Source organism: Miniopterus natalensis, chromosome 2 (genome assembly GCF_054644295.1).
Source record: "Miniopterus natalensis isolate mMinNat1 chromosome 2, mMinNat1.hap1, whole genome shotgun sequence".
NCBI lineage: Eukaryota > Metazoa > Chordata > Mammalia > Chiroptera > Miniopteridae > Miniopterus > Miniopterus natalensis.
The window spans coordinates 181,901,230-181,913,581 of record NC_142082.1 but is presented as its reverse complement, the minus strand read 5'-3'; the positions used below and the strand labels follow the sequence as shown (position 1 = coordinate 181,913,581).

Sequence of the window (12,352 nt, the reverse complement as noted above, 5' to 3'; positions counted from 1 at the left end):
CTGAGAGAAGGGGACCCCCAGGCACAGGAGCTGGGGAAGAGGTGAAAAGTGCCTCCCAAAAAGCAAGAGGCCTGCCCTGCTCCAAGGGGAGGGAGGAGACGGGGGTTACGGCGCTGGAGAACAAGAGCAATGAAGACTGCGCCATGTCCACGATCAGTCATCATCAGAGGAGCTCCTTCCCCCCAAGGTGGCCAGCTGCCACGTCCCCTGCGGGCTGTCAGGAAGCCTCAGGTCTACAGTATCTGAGTCAGAGCTGCAGGACCGATCCAACCCTTCAACCCCAGGGAAGAGGATGGGCAGCCCTTACCGATGTCATGCTCCTGGAGCAGCTTGTCCAAGCGGGGCAGGTACTGGACAATAAGGTGGCGCAGGACCCGCTGGTCTGTCTGGACGCCCAGCAGGGTGGTACTGAAGTAGGAGGCAGGGAGCAGGTCCTCGATGATGGCGCACATCATCCAGAAGGCGTCCTCCTCCTCCAGGAACAGCAGGAGGCAGGCGGCCACCTGGCCAGGGCAAGGGGACAAGGGGCCTCGACCCAGGTCTCCATGAATTAGAGTAGGACCCACTCTGAGGATCATTATCACAGACCACGTGACTTCCTCAGGATTAGAACCTCCATATTTGGCAGCCACGGCTCTCCTTGGGTACTCCCACCTCCACCTCTGCTTTCTGTCCAACTGCCCTGGATGGTGAGATTATCTGTCCCTGGGGGCCTCAAGAACACCCTTGGGGACACCTCCTCCCCTTCCCGGACTGTGCTCACCATGCCTGTGCCCTGGCAGTAGCCAATCTCTGGGTAGAGCCAGGCCAGTGCTCGGAGAACCCTGCGCAGGCGAGGCACCCCGATGCTGCTCTCGTTGGCAAAGCAGGCGTTGCTGGGCATGGTGCGGAGTAGGTCCTTCTCAATCTGTCAGCAGCCCCATCAACAAGACCCTATGAGATACAGCTGCAGGCCTGTGGGCCCACACACTTCACACTGTTGACACCCTGAGACCTGGGAGGGAGGCAGGGAGACGCCTGTGCAGAGTACACCCCAGGCGGACTTCTCTCTCAGAATGGGGATTCCTTGTGCTCCTCTCTTCAGGATTAGCACCAGCTAGTGTTTATAGCAGATTCTACCAGATTCACCCAGGGAACTTAAAAACAAACAAACCCAGCAGATTCCTGGGCTTCAGGCCAGAACTATGGAATGAGAATCTCTGGAACGAGGCATAGAAAAATCTGTATTTAAAAAATCTCTAGGTGATCCTAATGTGCACCAAGTTAGATGATCTTTTTGACAATTCTCTCTGCTGTCTACAGAGAACTCGGCAGGGAGCCAGAATGCTCCAGGCACACATCTGTGGGTGAAAGGAATGCCCAGACCAGGTCTGCTATGCAGCTGCTGTGCTCTCCCCGGGGCCACCCCTGCCAGAGAGAAACCAACAAGGGGACTCCTGTAACCCCAGGCAGAGTACTGCCTGCCTGTAAGACCACCCACAGTTCCCAAGGGTCCCTGTGCCACCCTCCCTCACCTGTTTGGCAGCAATGGTCTCATCATTGGAGCTGTTCTTCACCATCTCCCGGTAGGACAGCTCAGAGTTCCTCTTCTTCTGCAGGGCCCCGGAGAGCCGCATCCACAGCTGAGGGGAGGAGCCGATAAGCACTCAGTCTTTGGTGAGACATCTGAGCCCTCTGTGGACTTTTGTGGTCTGGCCTCCATGGCCTCACCTGTGGCCTCATGCTGTGTGGGATGCCGGCCAGAACCAGGGAGCGGAGTTTCTCTGAGCGGGGCAGGGAGGCGGCAATCTTGTCCCAGGTGAGATCGCCCACGTCGTGGTTATGGGTGAACTCCAGGTGGGCCTGCCACTGCAGCCGTTGTGGTGGGTCCTCCATCAGAGACAGAGTTGGCAGCCTGCTGGAACTAGGGTCAGCACCCTCTGCCAGGAGAGTACCCAGGGACAGGGCGGTGAGTGGGGAGGAAGGAAATCGTCTGGGCTTTCAGTCCAGGGCCAAGATCCACCATGGAAATCCATGGCCCCAGCAGCACTCAGCACTTGAACCAGCAAACCTGAGCTTTTCACTTTCCCCCATGATCTCTCCCAGATCCACCGGCCTGCCTCCATTCTCGATACTCGAGCCTAAACCTTGGAACCACCTGTGGCTTCTCCTCCACTTCTACCCGATGGTCAATACTGCAGCTGGGCCCTCAGCACAGGCAGCACCTCACCTCTCGCCACCTCTGACTACTGCCCGTCCACGCCATCACCTTGCCTCTGGATGACCACCCCTGCCTCCCTAAAGGCAGTCCTCCACAGAGCAGAGTGCCCGTGAAGACACAAGTCAGATCATGTCACTCTGCTCAGGGCCTCTAGTGCCACCCACCTGCCCGCCTCACCTCCTCCTGTCCCACCTTCCCCTTGCTTTCTCCACTCCAGCTATTCCCCACCAAATCCACTCCTGCTCCCAGGGCGTTTGCACTTGTTCCTCTTCCTTGGCTACACTCACTCACTGCCTCCCTTCCTCCCAGTGTCTAATCAAATGTCTCTGCCTTGGAGAAGCCTTCCTTCACCACCCTATATACAATCCACCTCCCCTCCTCTCTAGTTCCCAAATTTTTTCATAGCTCTTCTTGCCCCAGCATATGATATAGTTGTTTGTTTATTGCTGGGGAACTCCATGAGGCTGGGACCACCTTCGGTTCTGTTCAAGGCACTGGGGATGCAGCAGTGAAGACTGGACAACAGTCGGCATCCTGAAATGCTCACGTCAACGTGGAGGAGGCTTTCATAGCCCCCTGCCAGTCTTGGTGTGAGGTAGCCCCACAGTGAGCCTCGTCCTCACTCATCCTAACGCCACAGCCTCAGCCTCAACTTTCTAAAACTTCATCTTTAGTGAATTTACATGTAGAAAAATGCACAAATTTTAAGTGTACAATTTGGTGAGTATCAATAAACAAATGTTTAAACACACTGTCCCCATTGAGATAGAGACTATTTCCATCATATTAGAAAGTTCCCTGAATTCCTCTCAGGCCCAGCTTTCACTTCCAAATATCTGCCTGCAAACTAGAGAACAAGGACAACTTATGGCAGAATTGGAAATATGAATGACCTGAAAATGACTGGTTTCAACCAATTAAAATCTTCTAGTCACAGTTATATCCTGGTGACAGACCATCCTGGGCTCTAGAAAATGGCTTTCCCAATAGCCCACTGGGGAACCAACAGGTGTATTTATAGTAGAAAATAATGGAAATGGCTACAGCCCACTTACAGAAGCATGGTCATAAAAACATTATGATAAACCCACTATAATGTATGCAGCCACTGAAAAATATGCTTTTAAAGAGATCTTAACTGACAGAAAAAAATGCTCATGGTATAATGTTGATATAAGAACAATATAAAAACATGCAGCCTGGCTAGTGTGGCTCACTTGGTTGAGAGTCGTCCCATGCACCGGGAGGTTGCCAGTTTGATTCCTGGTCAGGGCACATATATGAAGACATATTTTAAAGAACCTACAAACATGTATATGAGGGCAGTGGGGGGTGGGTAGTAAAAGGTAAAAGGGGCCAAATATATGGTGATGGAAGATGATTTGACTTTGGGTGGTGGGCACACAATGCAATATACAGATCATGTATCAAAGGAATGTACACTTGAAACCTATAGAATTTTTTTGTGTTAACCCTCACCTGAGGATATTTTTTCCATTGATTTTTACAGAGAGTGGTGGAAGGGAGGAAAGAAGAGGGAGAGAGAAACATCCATGAGAGAGAGACACATGGATTGGCTGCCTCCTGCATGCGCCCCGGCTGGAGCCAGGGACTGAACATGCAACCCAGGAACGTGCCCTTGACTGGGTTTACGGGTCGATGCTCTATAACCACTGAGCACAGCCAGGGCAAAATGTATATAATCTTATTAACCAATGTCACCCCAGTATTTTTTAAAAAAGAAAAGTAGTACAAATTGGCAGTTACAGAATAGTCATGGGGATATAGAGTACAGCACAGGGAATACAGTCAATAATATTGTAATACCTATGTACAGTACCAGGTGGGTACTAGACTTATTGCAGTGATCACTTCATAAGCTACATAAATATTTAACCACCACTATGCTGTACACATGAAACTAATACAATACTGAATATCCATTGTAATTGAAAAATGAAAAAAATTTTTAGGGTAAAATAAAAACAAAACATGTACATGTACATGATAAATATATACTGATAATAAACACAAAGCCAGAGGAGGATACACTAAAATGTTAACAGGTATCTTCAGGTTGTGGGATTGTAGGTTAATTTGTTTCAATCTTTATACTTTCCTGTATTTTCAATTTCTCCACAAAGAACATTGCTTTTATTATCATATGAAGATTAATAAAATTAATCTAAAAATAATCACAGATCTCCATACACAGCTGACCTGAAACAACGCAGGGGTTGGGGCACCATCTGGCTCGTGGTCAAAAATCGAGTATAACTTAGGTTGGCTCTCTGAATACACAGATTGCCAACTGCCAGTTGACCCCTGAACCACCTGTGTTTGAATGGCGCAGGTCTACTAAACTGCGTGGGTCAACTGCATAATGAGGGTCACCGGAGCTGGAGTCTTTCCCAAGAACACATGCAAGATTACACACAAGGGGCCCAATCTCACCTTCCTTGTCCACCCGGAAACCGAACTCATCATAGTAGAACTCTGGTTGCTCCACTGACTCCTCCTTCTAGAACCAGGATTAGGAAGAATCAGTCATGTAGCCTACAGTCTAGGACCACTGGTTCTGGAAGATGCCACCCAGATACTGCCTGCTGAAATTCCACCCAGCCCTCAAGACTTAGATCAAAGGCCACCGTTCCTCTGAAGCCTCTGTGTTCATCACTCAGCTACAGGGACCAGTACCTTCTCGAATTCTCCTGGCATTTTCTTTGTTTTCCCCACAGGTCAAACGAAATAAGATCACACATTTTATGCATTTGTGTCCCCATAATATTGAGCGCCTAGTGCCATAATACTTCAACCTAATTACTGATTCACAGAGGACACAGAGCTAAGATGTCATCTCTGATGGTGGCCTCTGACCCTGTGTGAACAGGGTGGTGTGGCCACCCACTGGGAGCTTGCAGTGGCAGGTCCCCTTAGCACCACAACTTGGGATCACAGCCACCGGTGCCTAGCTACTATCACTGCTATACCTGCGTGTACTTGGCTAGGATCTCCTGGGGCCACATGCTCGGAGTCAGGGCTGAGAAGGGACCAGAAGCAGAAGGTATGTGGCTTCCTGAAATCAAGGAAAACCAGGAATAGGAGGTGAGGACAATGCAGAGCACACAGGGAAAATTCAAGTTGAGATATCCACCCCCACCCCTACCCCTCAAGAGCTCCAGCATAAAGGGACTGACTGCAGCATCTAAAGTGAGACAGGTAGGGAGAGGAAGAAACCCAGGAATGTACAAATTTCTGGAGGAAGGAAAAGAAAAAAACCAGCACATTAAAAATACCACCAAACTCCATCTCCTTGCCTGTCCCTCCTCTAAGAGTGAGACTTCACAGCTGGAAGGAGGGAAGAGAGAGGCAGCAGGCAAACTGGAGAGCCGAGCTGAGCTGCAGCTCTCCCAGACAGCCCGTTAGGAGGCTCCTCTTCCCCACCTCCTACTCCATGGTCCTGACCCTCAAAACTATGTGAAAAACAAGTCCATTCACCCCCCTGGGTGGGTCCTCCTGAGTAAGAGCGTGCCTTCACTCTGCAGTCTCACCCCACTTCCAAACCCAGGGCCCCGGCTCCCACCTGACATTGTGGAGAGATGAGGCAAGGCTTCTGCAGATCCAGACTTAGAAGTTTTTCTATCCTAGTATCTTACAGCTGGAAGGCTTCTCAGGCTTCATCTGGTCCAGAAACATCTGCCCTGGCAGGAAAGCAAAGGGGAAAGTCATCCTGAGGCAGCCCCTCCTGGGAGTCCTTTCTACTCACCAGTCTGACTTTGCTGGCCCAGAGGCGGTGGGGAGGAAAGTTCTGGCCACTGTTCAACAAAGGAAGGAAAAATGACACTTGAAAAAGCCTCCTTTTCTGAACATTTCACCTGAGAGAGGACACACTCTGAAGAAGCTGCAAACCAATGTTCGCAACAGCTCTGTGAGCCAAGGGGAGTGCCCGTTCAGTCCCCATATTAAGGAAGGAGAGAATCACACATACAGACTTCCTGATGCCCCATGCTCAGACAAATAATAAAACCCAGCCACCACCAAAACCTCTGTGAATAGATTTCCCTGAGCAAGCATATTTGAGGAATCCTTTAGATAGAATACAACTGAACTTCTGAGTCAACGCCGACACTGACATATTTCACCTCCTCCAACAGTGTGCTCTGCCACATCTTTCACTAACTTCACAGCTGGGAAACTAGGAAACTGCAATCTAATTCAGATCTCTCCTGTCACTGCTTAAACCCTTGCTTCCCTCCCCTCACTTTTTTGTCCACTTAAAAAAATAAGATTTGCCCTGGCTGAGTGGGTCAGTTGGTTACAGCATCGTCTCCATACACTCAAATTAGGGGTTCAATCCTCGGTCAGGGCACATACAAGAATCAACCAGTGAAGAATGCATAAATAACTGGAGCAAATCGATGTTTCTCTTTCTCTCTCCCCCTTCTCTCTCTCTCAAATTAATTTTAAAAGTATTAAAGAAACAAGGACTCAACAATAAAAAGACAAATAGCCTAATTTAGAAAATGGGCAAAAGATCTGAATATACATTTCTCCAAAAAAGAGATGTGAACGGCCAATGAGCAGGTAAAAAATGCTTAGTCATCAGGGAAATGCAAATCCAAACCACCATGAGACACCATTTCACACCCACTAGGGTGGCTAGAATAAAAAAGACAATGACATGTGCTGGTGAGGCTGTGGAGAAGCTGGGGGAACATTACTGGTGAGAATGTAAAATGGTGCAGCTGCTGTGGCAAACAGTTTGGCCATTCCTCAAAAGGTTCCATTACCCAGGAATTCTACTCGTGGTTGTTCACCCAAAAGAAATGGAAGCACGTGTCCAAGCAAAAACTTTTCCATGGATGTTCATAGCTGCATTATTCATTACAACCCAGAAGTAGAAACAACCCAGATGTCCAACAACTAATAAATGGATATACAAAAATGCATGGAATATCCGTATAATAAAATATTCAGCTGTAAAAAGGAATGAAGAGCTGAACACAGATGCTCTAACACAGATGAACCTTTAAAACGTATGCTCAGTGAAAAAAACTAGTCACAAGAGGATGAATATCGTATTATTCTATTAAAATGAAGTGTCTGGAAGAGGCAAATCCACAAGAGAAAGTAGATTAGTGACAGGCAAGGGCTGGGGGAGAGGAGAATGCAGGCTAACTGCTAATGGGTATGGGAGTTTCTCTTTGAAGAGATGAAAAATGTTCTGGGCCCTGGCCAGGTGGCTTGGTTGGTTGGAGTATCATCCCATATACCAAAAGGCTGAAGGTTTGATCCCAGCCAGGGCATGTATGGGAGGGCAGCCAATTGATGTTTCTCTCTCATCCCTCCCTCTCTAAAATCAGTGAAAACGTATCCTCAGATGAGGATTTTAAAAAAACGTTCTGGAATTGCACAGTGGTGATAGTTGCACAACAGTATGAAATACTGAAACCACTGAAATGTACACCTTAAAATGGTAAATTTTATAGTATGTGTATTATATCTCAAAAAAATAAGAAAAAGCCAGCAATAAGGGGCTTCCTCTAACCAGCTTCTGTTAGAACCAGAAGAATCTATTATCACTCACTTGAGCTTCAACAGAAATTCAGTTGTAGGGTAGCTTCTTCAGACTTTTTCTGATTATTAAGCCTTATATTTCTAACCAAATAATAAAAAGACCTGACTCTATGAAATAAATGTGAGGTAAACAGGAGATGTGGTTGAAATATTTAGGACAAGCTGCCTTCTCGTTTTTGAAATCATATTTACCTAATCCTAAAAAAACCCCTCCTTTTGCCATTTTTCAGGTGATGGGGAATTAGAGGTGCCAGTTGTTATTCTGGGCCAAAGCAGACCGATAGTCTTCTCTATGCCACCTGCCAAAGAATTCTGGTGTTGCTGGGGATGCTGGGTTAACTAGGAGGGTCCGGTGAGTGAGAAAGGAAAAAAAAAGAAGAATCAAACAACCACTTCAAGGGAGCTGGGAGAACACATCGCCATGGGGTCCCGTTACTCAAGCATATGTTGAAAAATCGGCACCTGAAAAATCCCAGTTCTCTTTAGACATACTTGCAAATTTGGGAGCAAAAGAGTCATCTTATAGCTCCTAAGGGCAGCTTAGCTGGGTCATAAACCTCTATGTCTGCCCCCAGACACACCTTGACCATGCCAAGTCTGGGTTAAATGACCACCGTGGAGACTTTGGTACCCAACTGGGAGAGCTGCTCCCTCCTGCTTCCAGACAAATCCTGCTGAGAACCAGATTGCAGAACCCACTTCCCTGAAAGGTCTGGGTTGTGTGAGGATAACAATGAAAATGTCTTCCCTCAGTATAACAGGTATGTGGGGAGTGATTTAAATCAAAATTAAAAAATATATATATCTTTATTGATTTCAGAAAGAGGAAGAGAGAGGGATAGAAACACCAATGATGAGAGAGTCATTGATCGGCTGCCTCATGTACACTCCCCACCAGGAATCGAGCTTTCAACCTGGGCATGTGCCCTGAACCGGAACTGAACCGCAATCTCCTGGATCATAGGTCTATGCTCAACCACTGAGCCACACTGGCTGGGCTGAATCAGAATTTTGTGCTGGATGGAGCATTACATATTTTTATATTAAAGGGATTGAGCTGGAAGGTTTTAAAATCACATCCCTCAATCCCCACATTTTGAAGTAGATATCTCTATTTCTTATACACAAGGAAATAAACCCAGAAGAGACCCACAATCAGTTTTCCAAATACATTCCAATAACTGTGCCCTCTCACAATATGGTACTGCTCCCCATCCTGCGACATGAAATGACAGCACAGGGCCACTAGCTAGACAGCACTGGGAAATAATCCAGTGCTCTGCTATGCATATGGCTGTGACACTAGCCTTAGGAGGGGACAGCTTACCCTCTGCACTGCCTTCGCACAGAGACCAGATAGCGCTACAGTTAAAGTGAAGACATCTCCAAGCAGACAGATGTGGATTCAAATCCCAGCTCTGCTGTTCCCTGCTTGTTATATAACCTTGGGCAAGTTCACTTTGCCTCTTTAAATCTTTAGTTTTCTTATCCATAAAATAGAGGAACAATACCTGTATCTCACAGTGGTTATGAGGATTAAGTGAGAATGCCAATTTAGACCCTTAGCACACTGTCTGAAACATACCAAGTACTCAGTAAGCATCCAGCAATTAGTAGTAGTATTAATAATTTCTAGGAAGTTATTGCTAGTATCTGGGCCTTCTACACTGAGGTAGAGTAAAAGCTGCATGATATTGCTGATATTCATCCATTACAACCTAAAAAGTGACAATTTCATATGGTTCAATGTAATATATGCCAGCTGAGATCATGAGACTCATCACTGACACCCCTAAGGTAGTGATTTGATTGTTTCTTCTGGAAGGGCAGAGAAAGTGTGAAGGAAGCAGATGTTGCTTGCAGTGGAGGAAATGAGCTGTCTCTGGTTGTGGAGGACCTAAGGGCTGGGAAGACAATTCTCTCCAAGCAGCTCCCCTTCCTGATCTTAGCTTGCCTCCCACCCATTCATTCACTCCACAATTACAGAGCACTGCCAAGAGCAAGGTGCAATCCTCATGGCTGAGATGAAACAGTGGGAAACAAAAGTCCTGGCCATTACATTAATCAAACAATGAACATAAAAATAGTTGTGTCAGATCATGACCACTGCAGTACTATGAGGAAAATTAAGCAAGGGAAAGGTATAGAGTGTATCAGAAGAGAGGGGCTATATATATAAAATGGCCAGGAAGAGCTCTTTGGGTATGAGATGACATCGGAGCAAAGACCAAAGCAAAAGGAAGTGAGGGATCAAGTCACATGACTATTGGAGGGAAAGGGGACCCAGGCAGAAGGAACAGCAAGTGCAAAGCCTCCAAGGCAGGAACATACTTGGCAGGATGGAGAAGCAACAAGTGGGCTGGGGATGAGAGAAGAGGGGGAGACACGGTGGGAGATGTAGCAGGCGTCATGGAGGGCTGGAGAGTGAGGCACAGACTTTGGATCTCATCCTCAGTGAGTTGGGACATTATAGAAGGGTTCTGAGCAGAGGTAAACCCAACTCCGACTGATTTTAAAAGCTCTCTCTAGCTGTGGTGCAGAGACAGCAAGGCAGTAGGGGCAGGAATTATGTTGGCTTTGCTACAGTGGGACCAGTGAGAAATGATCAGATTCTGGATATGTTTTAAGGAGTCTCTGCAATAATATATATGTCATATCTCCCATCAATTGCCTTGAGTCTCTGAGTTCCCAACAGCAGCAGGATGTGATACTGCTAAGCTGGGCAGGCAGGTTTTTCCTGCCTTTGGTCACTATGGAAACCATCCTGAAAGCAGCCATCTGGGAGCCTGCGGAAACAGCTGAGGAGTTAGCCACGTCACCCACTGCCTTGCTGTTGTCACAGAAGTACCGAGAGGCAGAAACTTTTGAGAAACAGGATTTATGCAAGCAACTTCGAGGTGCTCTAGAAAGAAGTTTTAAACATTGAATTTACATCCTTAAAGGTGTCAGTCTTTTTACTCTGACTCCAATATTTTTCTTTCTAGTTTGTCAATCCCACATTTCCTAAAAGACAAATTTTATTCACAAAGCAAAGATCACCAGATGCCACTGTAAATCCCTGGGGTGTGGGGAGGTGGGGTGGGGTGGGGTGGGGTTGGTGAGGGGCTCTTGATGAAGATCAAGGAGATCCAGTCCTTCATCCGCTCCTGACCTACTAACCTGTTCTCCTAGTTTTCTTAATTCATCAGGGTGGCCCCTACTGAATAGGTGGTCACACATTTTCCAGGGAACACAAAAGCTGTAAGCAGCAGAAGCAAAAATACTTGTATTATAAGAGGCCTCTGAGATCCTGAAGACTGTTTTTCTGTTCAAGGAAATGACAGAGGACACTGAAAGCTATCGATAACAAGCTAGCAGAGAAGCACAAAGACAGGAAAGTCCGAGAAAGGCTGGAGAAAGATGATAATGTGGCTACTAAAGATGCTTAAAGAGTAAAATCGGACACTAAATGCTCAATAGGATATGAACATTTTATTGGAAAATGAAGGAAAATATATGAGCACTTTTTTGAAAGTAGAGTACAAAAATACTGGGATTCTTCCCGGTTTTCTCTTCCTCAGCATCTAAAATATGTGTGGGCTCCACCCTCTGCCCTTGCTCTTCTCATCAGAGCTATTCCTGGGCAATCTTATGCTCTGCCAGAGTTTCCACAACCACCTGTCAGACTCCTTCATCCAGTGACACCTTCTTGTAAGCTCCAGACTCCTATTTTCAGCTGCTTCCTACAGCCAACATTCTCTTCTAATGCAGATGTGAAACTCGCACCTCCTGCTGTACTCTTTCAATGGCTTGCCATTATCCCCCAAATAAGGGCTGCATTCTAAAGCAATATGAGGTTCTACATAATCTGGTTCTATTCCTCTCTTACCATCCCCACAACTACCTTACACAGAGTGGCCTACTTATAATCAGCTGCCCAATGTCTCCATTTGGTCTCTAATGGTCTTCTCCTTATCTGTCAGATAGAGTCCTACTTATACTGTAAGACTCAACTCAAACGACACCTTGTCACTGAAAGAAGCCCTCTGTGGTAGCCAGCCTCCGAGATAGCTCAAATGATTCTACCTCCTGATATTCACTCCGTGTAGGCCCTCTCTGCACTGAACCACAGCTAACTTCTGCAACAATGGCATACAGCAGCAGTGACCACGGATAACGTCCAAGGATAGGCCATAAACGGCACTGCAGCTTCCTTCCATCTTGGTTTCTTGTATCACTTGCTCTGGGGAAAGTCAGCACCATGTCATGTCATGAGAACACCCATGGAGTCCCAAGGAGAGGCACCAACTTGCCAGTCATGTGAGTGAGCCACCTTGGAAGTAGATCCGCTAGTCCCAAACCTTCAGATGACTGCAGCCCCAGCCAACGTCTGACTACAATGTCATGAGCAACAACAACTCTCTCATGAGCCAGAATCTCCTGAGATGCTCCTGAATTCAATTAATAGAAACCGAGAGAGAAAATAAATGATTGTTGTTGTTTTAAGCCACTAAATTTTGCGGTGATCTGTTACACATCAATAAACAATTAATACACCTTAACGACTCCTCTCTGCCCATACTTGAGGCTCTCTGT

At 46.8% G+C, this 12,352-nt stretch overlaps 1 protein-coding gene across 6 annotated transcripts in view; it reads right to left on the bottom strand.

Moving 5' to 3' along the window:
• The window catches only part of SGSM3 (small G protein signaling modulator 3), a 36,182-nt gene that overhangs the window by 6,936 nt on the left and 16,894 nt on the right, over window positions 1–12,352 (bottom strand). For 4 of the 6 annotated variants that reach the window (XR_001602610.2, XM_087814940.1, XM_016205308.2 and 1 more), the window contains exons 2-8: window positions 5,784–5,896; window positions 5,191–5,276; window positions 4,655–4,721; window positions 1,711–1,919; window positions 1,515–1,622; window positions 764–907; window positions 308–503 (exon numbers count right to left, since the gene is read on the bottom strand). Coding sequence is in view for 5 of the 6 variants with exons in the window: in XM_087814940.1 (XP_087671066.1) it covers window positions 308–503; window positions 764–907; window positions 1,515–1,622; window positions 1,711–1,919; window positions 4,655–4,721; window positions 5,191–5,276; window positions 5,784–5,790 (817 nt within the window). In the remaining variant the exon portion in view is untranslated. Of the gene's footprint in view, window positions 1–307; window positions 504–763; window positions 908–1,514; window positions 1,623–1,710; window positions 1,920–4,654; window positions 4,722–5,190; window positions 5,277–5,783; window positions 6,039–12,352 lie in introns of those variants that run through there. The other 2 variants (XM_087814938.1, XM_087814939.1) reach the window with 2 other exon arrangements.